General features: G+C 42.2%; 7 protein-coding genes across 12 annotated transcripts; 4 read left to right on the forward strand and 3 right to left on the reverse strand.

Moving 5' to 3' along the window:
- Window positions 1–760: 760 nt before the first annotated feature.
- LOC18012522 (bifunctional nuclease 2) lies at window positions 761–3,190 on the reverse strand. 3 transcript variants are annotated; one of them, XM_024151855.1, is made up of 10 exons: window positions 2,808–3,190; window positions 2,399–2,584; window positions 2,238–2,290; window positions 2,089–2,145; window positions 1,874–1,939; window positions 1,722–1,793; window positions 1,523–1,629; window positions 1,342–1,433; window positions 1,210–1,249; window positions 761–1,100 (listed from the first exon to the last, which is right to left on the reverse strand). In XM_024151855.1, the coding sequence occupies exons 1-10, from the start codon at window positions 3,076–3,078 to the stop codon at window positions 1,055–1,057; spliced, it is 990 nt and encodes a 329-aa protein (XP_024007623.1). In that variant the 5' UTR covers window positions 3,079–3,190; the 3' UTR covers window positions 761–1,054. The 3 variants fall into 3 exon arrangements, with proteins under 3 accessions (XP_024007623.1, XP_024007624.1, XP_006393792.1); XM_024151856.1 differs by having other exon boundaries at window positions 761–1,095; window positions 2,372–2,584; XM_006393730.2 differs by having other exon boundaries at window positions 2,372–2,584; window positions 2,808–3,187.
- A 901-nt stretch (window positions 3,191–4,091) lies between these two features.
- LOC18013100 (ankyrin repeat domain-containing protein, chloroplastic) lies at window positions 4,092–6,326 on the reverse strand. Its single transcript, XM_006393731.2, has 7 exons — window positions 5,614–6,326; window positions 5,468–5,544; window positions 5,250–5,348; window positions 5,059–5,157; window positions 4,880–4,978; window positions 4,709–4,807; window positions 4,092–4,598 (listed from the first exon to the last, which is right to left on the reverse strand). Exons 1-7 carry the CDS (start codon window positions 6,278–6,280, stop codon window positions 4,482–4,484), a joined length of 1,257 nt encoding a protein of 418 aa, XP_006393793.1. The 5' UTR covers window positions 6,281–6,326; the 3' UTR covers window positions 4,092–4,481.
- Window positions 6,327–6,487: 161 nt separating this feature from the next.
- On the forward strand, window positions 6,488–8,455 carry LOC18013101 (probable prolyl 4-hydroxylase 10). 4 transcript variants are annotated; one of them, XM_024151711.1, is made up of 8 exons: window positions 6,488–6,774; window positions 6,845–6,929; window positions 7,161–7,258; window positions 7,339–7,436; window positions 7,566–7,695; window positions 7,775–7,962; window positions 8,049–8,142; window positions 8,236–8,455. In XM_024151711.1, exons 1-7 carry the CDS (start codon window positions 6,578–6,580, stop codon window positions 8,120–8,122), a joined length of 870 nt encoding a protein of 289 aa, XP_024007479.1. In that variant the 5' UTR covers window positions 6,488–6,577; the 3' UTR covers window positions 8,123–8,142; window positions 8,236–8,455. The 4 variants fall into 4 exon arrangements, with proteins under 4 accessions (XP_024007479.1, XP_006393794.1, XP_024007478.1 ...); XM_006393732.2 differs by having other exon boundaries at window positions 8,254–8,455; XM_024151710.1 differs by having other exon boundaries at window positions 8,297–8,455.
- A 104-nt stretch (window positions 8,456–8,559) lies between these two features.
- LOC18013234 (NEP1-interacting protein-like 1) lies at window positions 8,560–10,322 on the forward strand. The gene is made up of 5 exons (XM_006393733.2): window positions 8,560–9,138; window positions 9,290–9,468; window positions 9,560–9,643; window positions 9,722–9,874; window positions 10,059–10,322. Exons 1-5 carry the CDS (start codon window positions 9,012–9,014, stop codon window positions 10,179–10,181), a joined length of 666 nt encoding a protein of 221 aa, XP_006393795.1. The 5' UTR covers window positions 8,560–9,011; the 3' UTR covers window positions 10,182–10,322.
- A 2,669-nt stretch (window positions 10,323–12,991) lies between these two features.
- LOC18013225 lies at window positions 12,992–14,383 on the forward strand. The gene is made up of 5 exons (XM_024151713.1): window positions 12,992–13,263; window positions 13,462–13,586; window positions 13,695–13,752; window positions 13,839–13,916; window positions 14,021–14,383. The coding sequence occupies exons 1-5, from the start codon at window positions 13,086–13,088 to the stop codon at window positions 14,212–14,214; spliced, it is 633 nt and encodes a 210-aa protein (XP_024007481.1). The 5' UTR covers window positions 12,992–13,085; the 3' UTR covers window positions 14,215–14,383.
- A 135-nt stretch (window positions 14,384–14,518) lies between these two features.
- On the forward strand, window positions 14,519–15,899 carry LOC112083355. The gene is given in 7 exon segments (XM_024151011.1): window positions 14,519–15,052; window positions 15,242–15,334; window positions 15,337–15,450; window positions 15,453–15,540; window positions 15,542–15,555; window positions 15,638–15,727; window positions 15,730–15,899. Coding segments are annotated over 7 exon segments (990 nt in total). The 5' UTR covers window positions 14,519–14,607; the 3' UTR covers window positions 15,876–15,899.
- A 1,583-nt stretch (window positions 15,900–17,482) lies between these two features.
- LOC18013226 (3-dehydroquinate synthase, chloroplastic) lies at window positions 17,483–19,847 on the reverse strand. The gene is made up of 8 exons (XM_006393735.2): window positions 19,431–19,847; window positions 18,997–19,147; window positions 18,748–18,915; window positions 18,418–18,644; window positions 18,209–18,332; window positions 18,062–18,124; window positions 17,828–17,971; window positions 17,483–17,741 (listed from the first exon to the last, which is right to left on the reverse strand). Exons 1-8 carry the CDS (start codon window positions 19,760–19,762, stop codon window positions 17,610–17,612), a joined length of 1,341 nt encoding a protein of 446 aa, XP_006393797.1. The 5' UTR covers window positions 19,763–19,847; the 3' UTR covers window positions 17,483–17,609.
- Between the last annotated feature and the right edge of the window lie 4 nt (window positions 19,848–19,851).

Raw genomic sequence — 19,851 nt, forward strand, 5'->3', positions numbered from 1 at the left:
AATATAGGCTCACCACTGCATGCTGATGACAAGTCTTCCTTCCTTGCTTTCAAGGTCGATCTGTCCTTGTTAACATACAAAGAAACATGCAATATTTGTAAACATTAGGTTGTCAGATTCATCACCTGCATTACCGAATCAAGAACTCGTATGTACAAAATAAAGAGAAACAAAACTAGCGGAACAAATTCCAGAAACCAGAGAAGGCAGACGAGAGAGGACTGAGATATTGGCACGGCTCAATCAGATGATTTAGTAAAGAGGATCTGAGTGAACCAGGCCAATATCAGAGAAAATCTCTCGGGACATAGAGAGTATCTGTTTTGCTAAAGAAAGAATGGGGTAAGAGAGAATGTCTGTAGGGAACTAAGAAGAAGAAGAAGAAGAAGGGAGTGAATGTGCAACTGCAATTCTCTGGAGCATTAAATGACTCTGCTACTCTCAATGCACCAAAGCTGGGCCACCTCAGTCCTTTTTAATTAATGAATCCCACTGCCTCTTTCTTTTTTTTACCAAACCCGAAACCGAGTTAAAAGGGAGCTATTAAGTCCTTTGTGTAAACATAATTTCAGGAATCACACTTCTTGTCACTTTCGTTGTTTTGTCTTCCCTTAGTAAAGAGACATTAATAACAACCACACCTCTTATTTCCCTCTGTAACGCCTCTCTCTCGGTTTGTCTGCATCTGCCCGCAGCTTCTCTTATTTCATCTTGTTGCCAATTCATTCAAATTAAAATTCAAAGTAGAGAGAAACACACATACACTGAAAAAGAATACATTCATTGAGTCTTCTTCCATTTACATTTTGTTCTTTTCCTTTACACATTCCCTCGGCTATTCATTTATCTTTCGTCTACCATTCGCTTCCTCTCAATACATGAGAGGAGGTACCATCAAATCAATCAACGCACATCCTCTCCTCTCTTTACATGCGATACCATCAATCTAAGCGCATCTTATATTTCTCTCACCCATACTTCTTTTCATCACACTTGCATTCTTTTGACCCGGCCTTATCTACATCTATTTCTTGTTGTTCCTACTATTCTTTCTCTAGTCGTAGTTCTCAGGAGTTGCCACATCCTTATATACTACTGCGCTGCAACCCAAAAAAATAAATAAAGAAAAAAAAACTCCATTATCAATGTCAGCTTTATTAAACCCTCTCAATTGGGAAGTTCATATGCCACCAACCATTATCTACTCACCTCGAGTTCTGAAGCTTCTTCAATCTGTCTCTCCACTTTGCTGCAATATGTGATACCAGGTAAGAAAATGAATAAATTTACGAATCTGCAAAGCACACTGAAAACAGATGGGATCCAGAACAGTTTAAATACCTGCATCGATGTACCTTTCCTCTTTAGACGCCAGATCCATATTCCTAATTAGTGTAAGCTCCTCCGATACAGGATCGGGTCCCTCTGGAGCGCTGAACAAAAAAGAGGTACAATTTGGTTAGCAACTGTGACAGAGTCACATACAGTAGTAATCCAGGAGATTCTTCAACAAACTAAAAACCTGTCAAGGAGGACATTAAAAATGGGCTTTGTGCTCTGCGGTCTGCCTCCATAACCAATCCTGATAGCATCTTCCAGGACTATCGCTTTATTCACATATATTGGAGCCTGTGATATGACAAACAAAAACATTGGTATTGGAGTATTCAAGCGGAAAAAGAGAATCAGATAGAGTCAGCGCACCAAGAGAGTAAGCGTACCTGGCATGCTCTTGCAACGTTGATGGCATCTGACGGCCGTGAATCAATGCATATAACAGCATCGTCTCCTGGCTGCAGGACAGATGGTTAAACTAAAGGCATAAAGACTTTTGACAAAGCGTTTCCTAACTAAGAAGATGTTTGTAGTCTACCTTGCCGAGATATAGACTTGCATAGTAAGTGCTGAATACTCTACTTGTAAGCTTCACCATTTTAACCTGTCAAATAATACAGAACAATTTGTTCATTGATACGACGGCCAGTACTAAATGCTCTAACTCAAGGTTACATGTATATATATTAACTCATGGTAACTCAAGGATACACTTGGAAGAGGTAAAAGGTAATGTTGTGAACGATACTGTACTTCATGTCCAAGTTTGTCGACAAGAGCAGACACAAACTGGAACTGATCAGGGAATTCCTACAACATAAGAAGAAAAAGAGAACAATATTAACGGGTGGAATCGAAAATGCAATCATCAGAAGCGTTAAGCATAAGCAGCATATTGATACCTCATCGTGGCCTTGCAGTGGTACGTCTAATAGTTTCTCAACAGCAGCATCCCCTGCAGGTAGGTGTAAGTGATGAAAGTTAGCACAGTAGATATAAAGAGGAGCAATCTGTAGAGTGGATTTAATGGACATACCAACAATAACGGGAAGCAAGTAATCACCATCACAAGAGATCTTGAGAAAAATGGTGGGGTGCTTGAATTGACGGAGGAAGCCAAGTCCAATAGGGAAAACACCAACCCTTGATTCACTGGCTCTTACAGCAAATGGAGGTAGATGCCAAGAAGCCCGCCACATGGAATCTTCCCGAAATCCATGTCTCCGCATTTTGTAATGCATACTTGTCTCTGTTTGTTTTTGTTAAAAAAACGATGGCCAATTCAGAGACATGCAAAAAAAAAAAAAAAACTGAAATTTCGAAATGAAATATGAAATCAAAATTGATTGATTGATTGATTGATTGATTGATTGAGACTAAGGCTGGAAGGAAAGTCACAGTCGGAGTTGGGATTTACTGAATCAGAGAAATTAAATAATAAGAAAGTCACATTGGGATGGATAAAAGCAGACCTGCAACGAGGACAGAGGCCTGAAGAAACTCGAGATCGGGATCGCCGAGGCCGGATCGGGAGGTGGAGCTTCCGTTTGAAGAATCGCAACAGATAGGAGAAAACTTAGGGGGGCGATGAGAGCGTAGCGATCTGAGATTCAACGGGATGCAACAGCGAAAGGAGGAGGAAGATGAGACGGAGGCGGAGATAGACCGAGAGATGGCCGTGGAGTCGGAGAAGAAGATTCCAAGATCGGAGGCAGGCACAGAAGAGAAGGCAACTCCGGGCATGGTCGTGGTGGTGGTGGAGAGAGAAAGGAAGAAAGAAAAAGTGAAGCAGAGCACAAAAGTAGAATGGGAGAGAAGACGTGTTATTTAGCTAATTTTTATTTTTACATCAATCTCTGATGTGAAGGAGATAAGGTTATAATGTTATATGATGCTTCATTAATCAAACTCGTTTACTCTTTTACCTTCTGCTCAAATTCTAAATTACAACACGTGGGTCTCTCCTTTTTTTTTGGTTAAGATGATGACGTGGAAAGTTAAATAATAGAACCCTGCGGATAAGGAACATCATTTGGAGTGAATGGAGGAATATTAATAATTCAGATAATACATATGGTGTCGATACAGACTAGTGCTTGAGATTTTTTGACTACAATAAAAAAAAAAATTGGTCATTTAAAATAAAATTCTTAAATGCAGTTGTAAATTTATATGGACTAACATTTTAAAAATAAGAAAAAATCACATACACTTATTTAGGAAGAATCGAACCTCACAAACTTTAACCAGAAAGCGCATTCACCTATTCAGAAATCAACTAAACTAATTTAAACTTTGAAATTTTGGCCTTAAAAAAATATTTAATTCATCCGATCCTAAATCACATGCTTCATTAACATGTGTTCAGACATGTATAGATGTGCCTAAATAATTTGTTTAAAATTGTACATGTTTCTTCACTCTTTTTATTTGGTGTATTAGCATAAGACTTTGGCTTGTGTATCTAAACGTGTGCTAATTTTTGGTGCCGAAATCAATAAAAATGGGAAGAAAACAAAAAGAAGGGAAAACCGAAAACACCGACCAAGTGTGGAAAAATGGTCCAGTGGGTAAATAGCGTCGCGTTCCAGAGATATCCGAAAGGTTTGACATCTTCTCTGCTTCGACTCGATGGGCCCCATGACGTATAATGTGTACTCGTTTTTTAATCAACACAATCCACACCTTAAAAACTGTAAAAGTTACCAGACAAACACACCACTAATACAAATTCCAGCTTAATACATTACCATTTGTTTACATGAACTGCAACTTTTTTATCCATTCTTCTCAAATCACCAACAAGCTGACATTATTATAAAACCAATTAAAAAACGAATGGAGATTACAGTTTTCATCTATTTTATCTATATATTTTCTTGGAATGTGGTTAGTGATACTCCAAGCTGTGATACATATACAAAACCGATGGATAAGATTAACAACAAACCGATTCTAATGAAGTGAGGAAGAAGAGAGTGGAGCAGTCCGAATCGGAGGTTCCATATTATTTTCTTCCATTTCACCTTTTCCCGTCAAACACTTTCCGGTTTTCTCATTCTAGTCAATGCCCATTCCAAAATTCAATCCAACCGACTGTGACTGTGAGTGTGAGTGTGACTCCAGCTGCTGCTGTTAAGACGAGTCTAGCATAGCTTCATCTTGAGTCTAGTACGGGGAAACTCTTTCAACATCTTCATCACCTCATACGTCCTTGTCTCTCTTCCAATGTAGAGGCAAAGGCCTAGCGGAGTTAACCCATCCTGGGATAGCAAGAAAAATAAAAGGCATCACCATTCATCAGAATCAATCAGTAGATAGATGTTTTAAAAAGCAGATATGAGTGAGATTAGGGGAAGATGAGGGAACTAGCCTTGTTCTTCACTTGTATATCCGCCCCTTTTATCAAAAGAAGCTTCACAATGTCGCTTCTTCTGGCCTGTACTGCAACATGCAGGGGCGTCCACCCGTCCTGAACACCCAAATTGTCAACGAGCTGATCACAATGAAGTTGTCAGCAATATGGGAATGTTTGACATCATACCCTGTCTTGAGCGTTTATCTCAGCGTTATATAGCAGGAGAAGTTTTATCGTGGGAGCTGAAGCTGTTTGCACAGCATAGTGCAACAAGGTTGCACCTTCCTATCACCAATAACCAAAATGGATCAGATCCAGCATCTGAAGCAAAATGGGGATCACCGAATCTTTAGGTGAGCACTTACATTATCAAGAACAAATGGGTTTGCCGATTCCCTCAGCAGGTAGTTTGTAATAGCCTGCTTTTTACCAATTATTGCTCGGTGAAGTGCAGTCAAGCCTCCCTAGAAAACCACATGAAAACAACACTAGATATACGCACACGCATAAAAAAAACAAGTGCACAAAGGCAACAAGTTCAAGTGACTCCACATACCACGTCGGTTGCATTGATATCGAGGTTGTGCTTTAGCAAGGAATCAACAAGATAAAACTCTCCCGATGCTGCCAGTGTGTGGAGAGGAAGCCATTTATTCTGATAAAACATTTAATCACCAAGACACTCGAGGCTCTCAGAGATGCTGCCAAAGTTAACCGCCAGAACGATACAAGAGTGCAAAAACAATTCACTCATCAATCATAAAGGGGACTCACGGAGGTGGCAACTGCTAGGTTGGGAATTCGGCTATTGAGCATGAATTTCTCTTCTTTTGAAAGCAGTTTCCGAGGGCCTGCGCAAGATGAGAGCCAAATAAGCTTTGCAAAAGACAGAGGATGCATCTAAGGCAAAACAAACCTACCCTCAGATTTCTTGCCACTGGGATCGTACTTGTCGCTGTTGAAGAACTTGGTAACGTGGTCGAATCCCTTGCCGTAAACCGCCCATCGAGGGTTCTTTGGAGCTACTCGCTCGCTCGAAGATGCTACACCGGTCTCTACATCGCCCGAGAAAGTGCTCGGTTTATCGAGAATGACAGGCTTCAGTTGACCCAACTTGGCTTCCTTGTACGTCAGATAATCCTTCAAGTCGACGCTCCTAAGCGGAATTAGGCCTTGTCTCTTCTTCTCAACCCGAACACCAAACTCCAGCTCCTGCGCTATTTTCCGCTTGTCCTTCTTCGTCAGGTTCACCTCCGCCTGGACATCCCTCCATTCATCCGGCACGAGGTTCTCCGGCTCGATCTCCGATTCAACTATTCTCTGGGCCCTGCCCCGCCGCTTCGTCTTCCGCCCCTGGATCGCGTCACGAGAAACGAGACTGACCTCCTCCTCAAGGTAAGGGTCATCAAAGACGCCGTCCTCGTACACGAGACAGTCGCCGACGATGAAATCATCTCCCGCATCCGGGAGAACCGAAGTTTGAGAAGAATATGAAATAGCGCATAATCGTCTGGGGAAAGTCAGGGAGTGAAGACGAGAGGAGGATGGCAGGAGAAGAGAGATGCTGTGTGGTGTGGCGAGCTGCATTCTCTGGCCTTATCGGAGGAATCTCTCTCTAGCTCTCGCTATCTTCTAGTGTACTGTACTTCTTCTTCGGCTGGTCGAATGTATTGGACAAAATTGGGCCCGATTTGAACGGGCTTTCTAATGAGCTTGATTAAAAAATGGCCCAACTTTGCGACTTCTTTTCGTTGAACGAGAGTGGAGGAAAGAAAAATAAAAACTCATCTTTACTTTGCTGCTGCTCGCTCCTCTGCTTGCTTTTGAATCTCGGCCGGATCTCGGCGATCGATCCTTGAAGATTTTAAAAAATCCTTTTCGAATATGATGGCGCGACCGAGGAATTATCGCCCTTCATCTCGGAAATCCTCGTATTCAACGGTCGTCTTCGTGGTATTGATTATGTTTACTTTCGTGATTTTGTTTCTTCTCGCGCTTGGAATTCTCTCCCTGCCCAGCAACAATGCCGGTTCTTCCAAGGCCAATGATCTCACTTCCATTGTCCGGAAAACTCTTCAGAGGTACGAAACGAATCCCGACTCAGTAGTGTTCTAAGATCCATTTGGAGCTTGATCTAGCTTTTCTTTTCAGAAGTGGCAAGGATGACTCAGAGAACGAACGTTGGGTTGAAATTATCTCTTGGGAACCAAGAGCTTCTATTTACCACAATTTCTTGGTGAGACTATCTCGATACACATAATCCGTTTGATACCAATGGGTAGTTATAACTCCCATATTCTTCTTCTCATCTCAAGTTCCAATATATACGTGCACGTGTAGACATTACTTTTATTCATTAGAGATATTAGTGAATTTTAATTAGGGAAATGATTAGTGATGATATGATTTGCTCTTGGTGAGCTACTGACTGAATGTGTATGTGTATTCCTCCCGGTTTTCTGGACAGACCAAGGAGGAATGCGAGTATCTAATAGAGCTAGCTAAGCCACATATGGAGAAGTCAACAGTTGTCGATGAGAAGACTGGAAAGAGCACAGATAGCAGGTTTAGTAGTTCTCACTCGACAGCATTGAGTGAATTCAGAAGCTTCTTCTCCTTTACTGACCATGCCCAACCCCCAACAGGGTTCGAACCAGCTCAGGAACATTTCTTGCAAGAGGTCGCGACAAAACTATCCGTGAAATTGAGAAAAGGATATCAGATTTTACATTCATACCAGTTGGTAGGGTGGTTTTCGCTGTTACGGAGACTTACTTGATATTTGACATTTTCTTAATCCCATTTCTCCCTGGATTTCTTAAGGGTATATGAAATAGCCTGGCTGGCTCTTCTGATTTGCTACAATATGCAGAGCATGGGGAAGGTCTTCAAGTTCTCCACTACGAAATAGGGCAAAAGTACGAGCCTCATTATGACTACTTCATGGATGAGTATAACACTAGGAATGGGGGCCAGCGGATAGCCACAGTTCTCATGTATCTGTATGTAACCGAAAAAAGTTTTGAGCTTTCTTAAGCTGTTGCTATGTTCTTCCTTAAAGGCTCATTAGCGACTGTGCAGATCAGATGTGGAGGAAGGGGGTGAAACAGTGTTTCCTGCAGCCAAGGGAAACTACAGCGCAGTGCCATGGTGGAGTGAATTGTCAGAGTGCGGGAAAGGCGGGCTGTCCGTGAAACCAAAGATGGGAGATGCATTGCTTTTCTGGAGCATGACACCTGATGCGACTCTAGATCCATCTAGTCTTCATGGTGAGTAGATGAGTTTGCAGTGTAACGCATACTGTTTTGTCTATGGTTTAATTTGAGACAATAAATTATTTGGTCCACTTGGGCAGGTGGGTGTGCTGTTATCAAAGGGAACAAGTGGTCATCCACTAAGTGGTTGCGTGTACATGAGTACAAGGTTTGAGGCTTTGAGCCATCATTGAGGTAATAAGTTTAAAATTCCAGCTTCAGATAGTGTTAAGTTGTAGAACACACATGGAAGTAGCTGCTTAATCAATTTTTTTTTTTGTTTGGTAAATGAATGGGGAAAAGTAGTATGTAATGCAAGAAGAAGAGTAATCAAGTTGTGATGCTACAGGGCAGCGGGTGGGTTCGCCTGAAAGCTGAGATGAGCCTCGTCAGAGTTTTGAGGGAAGTTGGGTGGGAAACCAGAAGAATAGAGAACAAGGGAATACAACATTACACTAGTAGTAGAAGTGAAGGCTTGGGATTTGTTTTTGATATATAATGTTTTAAAGGATTGAGAAAAATAAATTGCATTTGATTGATGAAATTGGGTGGTGTTTAGGGTTTTACATATCTTACAAGTTGGGGTTGGGGTTGGGGTTGGGGTTGGGGGTTGTTTAACTCTAAAAGAGAAGTAAAGGGAGGATTATCATCTGTCCTTTTGATTGACTAATTCAATCTAAGGAAGCAAAGAGAGGAAAAGGCCTTCTACAATTCTTAAGTCAGAGGAAGTGGGCCCCTCTCTGTTAGTATCTTTTTGTTTTTGAGCGCGCCCAAAAGTCAAGTCTTAACCACTTTCGTCTTATAAAAATTCTGGTTAAAAGCCAGCCTTTAGAAAGATTAGATATTTTTCTTTTTCTTTCTCAAGACAACATTTGATTTGATTAACCGGCAAAACAACGCAACGCGTGTTTTAATGTTAAAAAGAAAATTTGGTCAGCGGAGAGAAGAAGGTTCCTTCGTCTCCTTATGTATCTTTTTATTTTTTCAGACAATCCTAAAATCCATTCCCTTTTCCTCTCCCCCTTTGATTGCGTCTGTTCTTTTCTGCAGGGAAGCATAAAGACATGGATTCTTCTTATCCTCTCTCTCCTATTTCCCTCCTCCATCGGATCAAAGATTCCTTCCATTTCGCCATTTCCGCCCTCCTCGCTAACCTCTTCTCCGCACTCTTCACCTTCTTCTTCGCTTTAGGTTCGTATTCTTCGATTATTATCTTTCTTGGGTCACAAATTTTTCGGTGATGGATCGATTGGAAAGAAAAAGGAATTGGGATTTGGATTAGGATTAGGATGTGATGTTGTTGGAGCATTGATTGATATTTGATGGTTTTTGTTGTGTTCAGTGGGGACTTTGCTAGGAGCGTTGACAGGGGCTTTGATCGGCCAAGAAACAGAGAGCGGTTTCATAAGAGGAGCCGCCGTTGGTGCTATTTCCGGTGCTGTCTTCTCCATCGAAGTTTTTGAATCTTCCCTCCTCCTCTGGCAATCCGATGAGTCTGGAATTGGATGCCTTCTCTACTTGGTAACCTCACCACTATTTTCCTCTCGCTTTTTTTTGTTTACTCTTCGTTGGATGCCTTCTTCTCTTGATTGCTTTTTTTATTATTATTTAGATTGATGTCATTGCTAGCCTTTTGAGCGGGAGGCTTGTTCGTGAGCGTATTGGTCCTGCAATGTTAAGCGCCGTCCAGAGTCAGGTACGACCCACCATGCATTGTTTTATGTTTCCATCTTTCACTCACTATATATTCTCATCATCCATTTTGTGATATCAGATGGGGGCTGTGGAGTCACAGTTCCAAGATCATACAGACATCTTCGACACTGCCATCGCAAAGGGTCTCTCAGGGGATTCTCTGGACAGGATCCCGAAGGTCCGAATCTCCGACACCTCTGGGGAGATGGTCTCTTGCTCTGTCTGCCTTCAGGTTTATATCCCACTTGCCTCTATGCTCTGCTTTAAGAAACATTGTCATGTGAAGAGAAATATGAATTGATCGAGAGAATATAGCTTGACGAAATGGATTCACATGTTGGAAAGTTTGGAGATGTTTCGATAGATAGGTGACAAGTGGTTGACAGATAACTAATTGAGGTGTGGTGACGAAACAGGACTTTCAGGTGGGAGAGACAGTTAGAAGTTTACCGCATTGCCATCATATGTTCCACCTACCGTGCATCGATAAGTGGCTTCACAGGCATGCTTCTTGTCCCTTGTGCAGAAGACATCTTTGAATTTAACACCTCTCTCTCTTTATTCTCAACTTTTTGTAAATGAGGTATATAGGCCCACACACACACACACAAACTATACTAGTGTTCCTTTATTATTTAGGTTACAGGTTTTCATGCGTCAATCATATTGTCTCACTTGACTCATCTCTTTGAGATTCTGATTAATTAATGTTACATATTCTTTGCTTAGGCTTGATTTCATTTATCCAAAGTTTGGGATTGGGGTTCCACTGGCTAATCCCGAACGAGTAAGACTTTATATAAGCAATTCTCTACTTGCAAGAACATTGACAAGCCAAAGGAAGAAAGTTAATGGGATGGGTTCCAACAAGTCAATAGTTTCAGTTTTTAACATTATAACAGATGGGTTTCAGAGTGTATCTCGACACCTACATTCTCTATCTACGTCAATGGAGCTTCAGGGGGGTTTTTCAAGAGCTCAAAGGGTATAAGGTAGGGAGACCCACTGTCTTCCTACCTCTTCCTGCTTGCTATGGAGATTTTCTCACGTCTGCTTCTTTCTAGATATGAATCGGGTTATATCGCTTTCCACCCAAAAACGGCTGAGCTAAAAATATCCCACCTGATGTTCGCCGATGATGTCATGGTGTTCTTCGATAGTAAAAGCTCCTCTCTTCACGGAATTACTGAGTGCTTGGCCGACTTTGCGAGCTGGTCAGGGCTAGAGATGAACAGGAATAAAACTGAGCTTTTCTATGCTGGTCTAAACCACCATGAAACCGATGTTATTAACAGCTACGGATTCCCGGTTGGTTCATTACCAATCAGATACCTAGGCCTCCCGCTGATGAGCCGCAAGCTTAAGATCAATGAATATGACCCGTTGATTCACAAGATCACAGGCAAATTCAAGATGTGGGCTGTAAAATCTCTGTCCTTTGCAGGTAGAGTTCAGCTGATTGCCTCGGTTATTTCGGGCTCAGTGAATTTTTGGATCTCTGCGTTTGTGCTTCCGAAGGGCTGTATTAAAAAGATCGAATCACTCTGTGCAAAATTTCTCTGGTCGGGTAATATCGACAATGCGAAGGGTGCGAAGGTTGCTTGGAACACGGTTTGCCTCCCACAAGCAGAGGGTGGCCTTGGACTTAGACGTTTTTCAGTCTGGAACAGAACTCTCTGTCTAAGATTCGTCTGGCTCTTATTCTCGAACTCTGGCTCTCTTTGGACGCAGTGGCAAAGGTTGATACATCTGAAAAATAAAAGCTTATGGGCTATTGCTGCTACGAGCAAAGACTCTTGGACATGGAAGCAGATCCTTAAGCTGAGACATGATGCAATAAGGTTCTCCAAAGCTACTCTGGGCAATGGTAAACGTATCAGGTTCTGGTTCGACTCTTGGACCCCCTTTGGTCAGCTGATTCATTATTTAGGAGTCGGGGGTCCAAGGAGTACCCGCATCCCTCTGCACGCCTTGGTGGAAAACGCTTGTAACACTCAGAATTGGAAGCTGGCGACGCCAAGATCTGAGGAATCTTTAAATCTCCATGCCTACCTGACAACAATACCTCTGCCTTCTCAAAGCTCGGAGGATGATGCTTTTGAATGGTGTGTGGACGGTGAATGTAGCGACCTTTTTTCTTCTTCCCGCACTTGGGAAGCAATGAGACCTCGCGCTGAAGAGAAACCATGGGCGGAGTTGATATGGTTTAAAGGAGCGGTCCCTAAACATGCATTCACGATGTGGATTGCAAACCTCAACAGATTGCCTACTAGAACGCGTCTTGTCTCATGGGGCTTACAACTACCTATCTCTTGCTGCTTGTGTTCCATCTCGAAGGAGAGCCGTGATCACCTCCTTCTTAGATGTGATTATAGTTCTGAAGTTTGGAGATTAGTTCTCGATAGACTTAACCCCACCCAATAGGGGTTTCAGTCTTGGTCAGAACTACTATCGTGGATTAAGAATAGCTCAAGTGCGGCGCTAGCACCACTGAGGAGAATGGTAACTCAAGCTACGGTCTTTCACTTATGGAAGCAGCGAAATAATGTTCTGCACAACAACACCTCACTTCCCACTTCGGTGATCTTCAAAACTATTGATCGGGATGTTCGTAACACCATTTCAGCGAAGCGCCACCACAAGTGCTTTACTGATCTTATGATTTGCTGGATTAGATGATCTAAAGGCTGTCGTAACATTTTTGCTATCTTTCTCATCCTGTTCTACCTTGTTTTTTATTTCTTTTTTGCCAAGGTGGTTTCAAACTCTAGATTTGCTTTTTGTAAATCTTCCTTTCATTTTATAATGATATTTACAGTTTAGCAAAAAAACATTATAACAGATGAGTGAACCCAAAAGATGTTCCCTTTTTAAAAAAAAAAATTGAACAAATATCTATATATCTATATAACTCCAAGTTGAATGGAACGAGTTTCTTGGGTAAGGCGATACCACCACCACGGATAGAAACACAAATGGTTTTGTGAGAGGAGGCTTTGCTGAGAAGATCAGTGTCCGGGAAGAGGACAACCATCGTGGAAATGCCTTCTGACGCCTCTCTCAATCTGGTTGAGATCGGAGTATTTTATGTCATCTTTCTTTTCTTTGCCGCCTCGCGCAGTGCCGCCTTCACCAGTTTCTTTGCTATCCAACATTCTCACATTGATTGATCATCTTTTAGAAAAGTCATTTACTAAAATGAAATTGTATTTGAGTTCCTCCTACACATCAATTAATTAATAAAGCAATAGAAAGCCCTAAACACACAAAAAAAGAAGAAATGACTATCCTTGCATGGGCTCATTATTAATTTTTCTCAATATGGCCCGTTTATATATTCACCAATACTTTCGGCCTTATAAGAAAACGGGGAGATGGAAAAACTTTAGTAGTGTTTTCTGGAATCGTCCAGTTTCTGAAGCTAGTAGCTCCGTCGCGTTTCAATGGCATCTGCTCACTCCTTCGCCGCCGTATCTGTTCTCGCTACGGCCTCCAAGCAAGGAACAACACTTACATCGCCTTCATCTTCTTCCTCTACTCTCCACTCTCTTTCTCTTGGATTTAAAGTTAAACCCCGCGAACTCTCTGTCTTCCCTGACCATCGCAGGGCTGCGCTCAAAGGTATATCATCTTTCATTTTTTATTTATTTTTCGATTTTATTGAAGAATCCGAGTTACTACTCCTATCTGTCAACAAAAATGAGTGTCCAATTTTGTCATGAATGTTTGAGGTTTGATAAATAGTATCACACCATCAAGTCTTGAAGGGTTTTGGCGGTTGTTGAGATGGATCCTGAATTGGATTTGATATTGTGTTAGGGCCAGCAAAGGCGCAGTCGAAAGAGGCTGGAGCAAGTGTTGTGGGAGATACATTTAGTAATCTCAAACATCTTCTCCTGCCTGTGATTGATCGGAATCCTTATCTTTCTGAAGGCACTAGACAGGTTAGATTTCCACTCGTGTATTTATGTATGTATGTATCATCTTATTGATAGCAAAATCATTCTCCTCCCCCATATGTGATATATGTTATCTTCTCTCAATTGCTCCAGGCTGCTGCTACAACAACTAGTTTGGCCAAAAAGTATGGAGCTGATATAACAGTTGTAGGTAATATAACAACAAGAATCCTTTTGAATCACATCTGAGCCGGCCATTTGAATTCACGGCCTTTACTAAAACGGTTGCTTCTTCAGTCATCGACGAAGAAAAGAGAGAATCATCATCGGAGCATGAGACTCAAGTATCCAACATCCGGTGGCATCTATGCGAAGGTAATCTTAACTAGAAAAGACCACCAAAAAAAAGGTGGTTGTAATGTAGTCTGAGATAAATATAAACTATAAAGAGGCAAAGGAATTGGAATGGTTGGTGGCAGGTGGGTTCGAGGAGTTTAGGCTGTTGGAGAGGCTTGGGGAAGGGAAAAAGGCGACGGCCATAATAGGAGAGGTCGCAGATGAGCTGAATATGGAGCTGGTGGTGATGAGCATGGAATCCATCCACTCTAAGTTCATCGACGCCAATTTACTTGCTGAGTTCGTCCCCTGCCCCGTCCTGCTCTTGCCCTTATAATTATCAACCAACCAACCAACCAAATATCTGGTTTGGCTTTTCTTGTCTTGTGTTGTGTGCTCTCCAACGCTTCCTTTGAATTTCTCGAGAGTGGATCGAAACGTGTCGAGGTATTGAGATGCATGTGTCAAACATTTTCTGTCTTAATCATTACGTTGCGTTGCGTGTACTTTTGTTTGCTTTTTCCGTCAGAATTTAATCACTCTTATTAACGTGTTTTAGCCAAATTAAAACCCCCATTAGAAGAGAGAACATATTCCTTTATCTAGTCTCGTAGATCAAAACAACATAGAGAAGGTCTTAACCCAATAAAAATAGACCTTAGGCTTATTCTGTTTTTCTTAAGCATTTGTGTTTGTGTATTGTGCGACCCTTGGGGTTCAATGAGGTGAAATGAGAGGGTATTATTATGGTAAAAGAAAATGTGGGTTTGTAAACCTGGAAGGGCAAACACACACACAAAGGTACTCTTCCACCACAGTCGGGATCTTTATCATCGATCATCTCTTTGCTTCTTCTTTTTTTTTTTGTTTCCCAATCCGTTGTTACAGGATGGCTACGACGGAGTCTAGTGCTGCTAATTCGGCATCGCAAAACCCTCGCTACTCCATTGATTACTCTATCTTGCGATTATGTCTCGATTCCTCTCCTTGGATAGCTGATGATTCTGGTTCCGGCGCGATTCATGATGATCCGGCTCTTTCCCTTTCCCTGAACGATCCCTTCTTCCATACTTCTGACCACGACAATGCTGATAAGAAGCCTGTCTGGAACCAGCTCCGCGAGATCGGCCTTGTGATGCGCACCGAATCCTGGCCTGCGTTCGTTGTCTCTATCTGCTAGGCCTTCTTCCCGATTTTTCTGATGGATCATCCCCAATTCCGCAGGTTTTTTCTTTTTCTTGAAATTCACCTTTTGGCTAGTAGAAATGTTGAACCGATTATATGATGAGGAAATATATAGGGGGTTGACCAGCATCTGCGTATATAGGGGTTTCGTGTTTCTTTTCAACCTCATTGATTCAAAGCTTGTTTGATTAACTCTATATACATATATACTGCTAACACCAGGTATCAGAATCACGGCCAAAGGGGTGGCTCTTACGCTTCAGGAACTAGTCGCTCCAAAGAGTGCATGACAGCAACGCTAACCCTCATGGGGATGGCCTTCACCATGGAAACAGGCTCAACTTGGACCAAACCGGTTTTTCTCACCGTAACTTTAATGGGAGAGACATGCCTTGCAACCGCAGATGCTGATGGGGCCACCTTCTTTTCCTGCCAGTAGTGCGCAATATATGGCGGCGCCTCCTCAAATAGGTTCATATCATGCTCTATCCAGGTGTGGTTTCGGTGATCTCTTGCGTTCTCTCTCACCTCATATACTCCGATATCTAATTCCGCAATGCCGTCTGTATCTTTAGATTATGCGCCGCACCTCTTTTTGCTACATCCACGATCCACCCAAGAGTCTATGGCTTTGGTTGGACACTTCCCACCTCTACCCATTTATTTTCCCAGCTTGATGCCAGGGTGTACAATAAGATATTGACACAAGTAGAATATTGTTTCAGGTATTCGGTTTCTATCCCATCTTTCTCTCGAGTTTTCTGGTTGTGTTCCCACCTTTCTGGCCCACCTTTAGATTACAAGTGCGAATAACAATCTTTATCCTTCGGTAAACTTTAAATGCAGCGCTTATAACTTGAGCAAAGATAAACACTTGCGGCGTTAGATGAATGATGAAGGTTAGATACCTGTTAGTATAATAGCAGGGGTTCAGGAGAGTAAGTAGTTCCCCGTCCTCATTGAAACACATTTGTTTACACTAAGTCATCATCTCTTTTGAAGCCGACATGCTTTTTTCAGACTGCAGAAAGTATATCTTGTTATATAAAGGTGTTTGTTTAGAGTAATTCTCTGCAACGTGTGTAACTGATTTGCAGCTTGCGGAACTGACCAACATCATCCAGACTATATTGGAAGTTCAGAAGTTGTGGAAATGAAAGTATGTAAGATGAGCGTCCTCGTCTCTGAATTATGGATACAGATAAGATGAGAAGTATAATGATAATTAGAAAGGCTCAAAGTTTAATGTGGAATGAGATTGTAGGGTGAAGTAATATTAATGGGCTAAAAATGGACATACAAGAAGATGTCATACTCATTCCATCTTAATGGGCTAAAAATGGACATACAAGAAGATGTCACTAATGGGTCAGTAATGGGTTACTGATGGCATATGCACGATTCATTAGTGGGCCGAAATAAACATACAATGGGGGCATTAAATCAACAACTAATGGGCCGATAACAAGTCGTTCATGGACCATTGAAATGTTATTAATGGGCCAGTAATGGGCATTATTGGACCAGTAATAGGTCAACAGTGGGTCAATAAGCAGCCACTAATGGACCTCTAACGAACCATTAATGGGTCGAAAATGGATTACTGGGATGAGTCACTAATGGGCCGATTATAGGGCCTGTTACGAAAAGATGTAACTAATGGACCAGTGGCCGATAATGGGTCGATAATAGGTCGTTAATGAGCCGATAATGGGTCGTTAATTGACTATTATATGGGTCGTTAATGGGTCGTCGTTAATTGACCATTAATGGGTCGTTAATGGGCCGACAATGAATTGTTAATACGCCGACAAGGAGTCGTTAATGGGCCGCCAATGGGTCATTAATTGGCCGAGAATTAGCCGTTAATGGGCCGTAAATGGGTCGAGAATGGGCCGATTATGGGTCGTTAATTGGCGATAATGGGTCGCTAATGGGCCGTTAATGGGCCGAGATTGGGTCGTTAAATGGATCGTTAATGGGCCGAGAATGGGTCGTTAATGGGCCGATAATGGGTCGTTAATAGGCCGATTATGGGTCATGGGTCGATTATGGGTCGTTAATGGTCGTTAATGGGCCGATAATGGGTCGTCAATTGACCATTATATTGGTCGTTAATGGGCCCACAAGGAGTCGTCAATTGACTATTTAATGGGTTGTTATTGAGCCGATAATGGGTCGTTTTTGGGTCGGTAATGGATCGTTATTTAAACAATGGGCCAATAATGGGTCGTTAATTGACCATTAAAATATCACTAATGGACCATTTAAATGTTACAAATGGACCATTAACGGGTTAGTAGCAGAGCATTAACGGGTTAGTAGCAGAGCATTAACGGGCCATCAATGGTTCTTAAATAGGCCTTTAGGAAGCCATATTAAATGACGAAAATTGACATAATGGGCCGTAATAGAAAGGGTTTTTGTTTTTAAAGCTCTCATTTACCATATTCCACAAAGCTAGTTACAAGTTCGGTATACATGATACATAACGTGTACATCTCTTCACAAAACATCAACAAAAAAAATCGAGGGAAGAACAAGTGCTCAAGATTTAGAGAATGCAAGGAGCGTGGCATCCAAGGCCTTCCGATCATAATCTCCAGTGAAAACGCAGTTACCCAGCGGGCCTTTCAGAAGAATGAGCCTCAGCAGTCCATCTGCCACTTTCTTGTCCACCTGCATTACAACATTCCAACACCCAAATTCCAATGAATCTTTGGCACACAGGTCCAAAATATTTTTTACTTAGACCACAAACTAACCGCCATTATGGACTTGAACATGCTGACGGTCATGCTCTCTGGCGGTGTTGTAGGCAATTTCGCTCTTTTTAAGATGTTGTTCACTCTCTCAACGATCGACTCGTCTATCCAACCAAGACGATATGACATGTCCACTGCCATTACCTGAGAAATAACTTACAGCGTGAACCATATGTCGAATGTTGGAGAGAGTTAGGAGGTTAGCTGTATGGCAAAAGAGAGAGTAAAAGATACCGTGCCAGCTGCAACAGCCTCTCCATGGAGCCACTCTCCATACCCGAAGCCAGTTTCTATGGCCTGCATAAAGAAATGATAAGTCAAGCGTGGATCCTGACCTGAAAGTATGACCCATATCCAAAGAGGCCGCTACAAACTACTTACATGGCCAAATGTATGACCCAAATTCAGGGTGGCTCGCAAGCCGCTCTCTCTCTCATCTTGTGACACAACATCCGCCTTGTTTTCACATGATCGCTTAATAGCATAAGCTAATGCAGCCGGATCCCTGCAACGGAAATTATTACACCATTTTCATAGAGATAGACACACGAGCTCACTGCCTTTGTTTACGCGGAATGTTAATAAATCACCTTGCCAGCAACGCCTCAATGTTCTTCTCCTGCCATTCAAAGAACTCGGCATCCCTGATAATCCCGTACTTGATCACTTCAGCAAGACCTGAGGCCATCTCCCTATCTGGCAGTGTGTTCAACGTGTTAGTGTCAACTAGCACACACTGTGGTTGGTAAAATGCACCGATCATATTCTTTCCAAGGCGATGATTTATGCCTGTTTTGCCACCTACAGAAGAATCAACCTACAAGGAAATGAAATGATGTGCAACGACAAATGGAAATGTGTTACTGGATGTGGAAGATTTAGACAAGAAATTTCTACTACAGAGTAGATAAAACATGTACCTGTGCCATAACAGTGGTAGGGATTTGGATGAAATTAACACCACGCAGGTAAGAAGCCGCAGCATACCCACACATATCACCTATCACGCCGCCTCCAAGCGCAACAAACGTACATCGTCTATCTAGGCGAGACTCGATGGCCTTGTCAAACACTTTCATGAGAGTATCCTAGAGAGAATGGCCAGTCTCAGTTAATTATTGATTGACTATATCAAGAACTGGAAAATCTAACTCGAAGGTAACACATACCATGTCCTTGTATTTCTCTCCATCAGGCAAAATAACACTCTCCACTGATACGTTCGGATTTCCTCTTGTCAAAGCATCTACGGTCTTGTCCAGGTATAAAGGAGCAACTCGTTCATTAGTGACCACAAGCACTCTCTTTCCATGAACATGCCTATTCATTCAACAAGGAATTCCATGTGAACAAAACTAAGGATGTGCGCAGCGTAAATATACAAACAAATCCAATGGGCGCAAGCTTCATATGTATCTCCAACAAGTTACTCAATCGACACTAACGCCTAAAAATGTCAACATTCGATCGGTTTGCTGGTTGATGAACATTAAAGATAAAACAAACGCACAAGATTTCATGAAATACAGGCGAAGATGGTCACATTTTCACAGGGTATTCACACTCAAAAATAGAATCTGCCTTACGGGAGAGAATATAACACCTTTGAAGAAGTTGTGACTGATCGAGCAACCCGGCGCCGATATAGATCGGATAACTCCGGTTACCCAAATCAACCTCGACGATTGTGGGAGGAGTGGTGGAGCGTTTCTCGTTAGCCGGTTCGTTCATCAGCTGGCTCGCACCGGCGGCGCGCATACGAGACCTGGAGATACTGGTGGAAGATAAAGATAATTCCCCAGGTATAGACTTTGAAGAAGAGAAAGGGAAGCAAATGGTTGGGGGAGGAATCAAGCCACGGGAGTCAAGAGAGTGGAGATTCTTCGAGGCGGCGGCAGTGGAGGAGATGGAAAGCGAAATGGTGTTCGCAGCCATGGAAATCGATCCGGATCACAAGTCGAGAGATCTCTGGGTTTGAAGAGAAGAAGAATTTGGGGTTGGTGAAGAAACACACAATAATAAGG

This window comes from Eutrema salsugineum, unplaced genomic scaffold (assembly GCF_000478725.1).
Source record: "Eutrema salsugineum unplaced genomic scaffold, Eutsalg1_0 scaffold_6, whole genome shotgun sequence".
Lineage (NCBI taxonomy): Eukaryota > Viridiplantae > Streptophyta > Magnoliopsida > Brassicales > Brassicaceae > Eutrema > Eutrema salsugineum.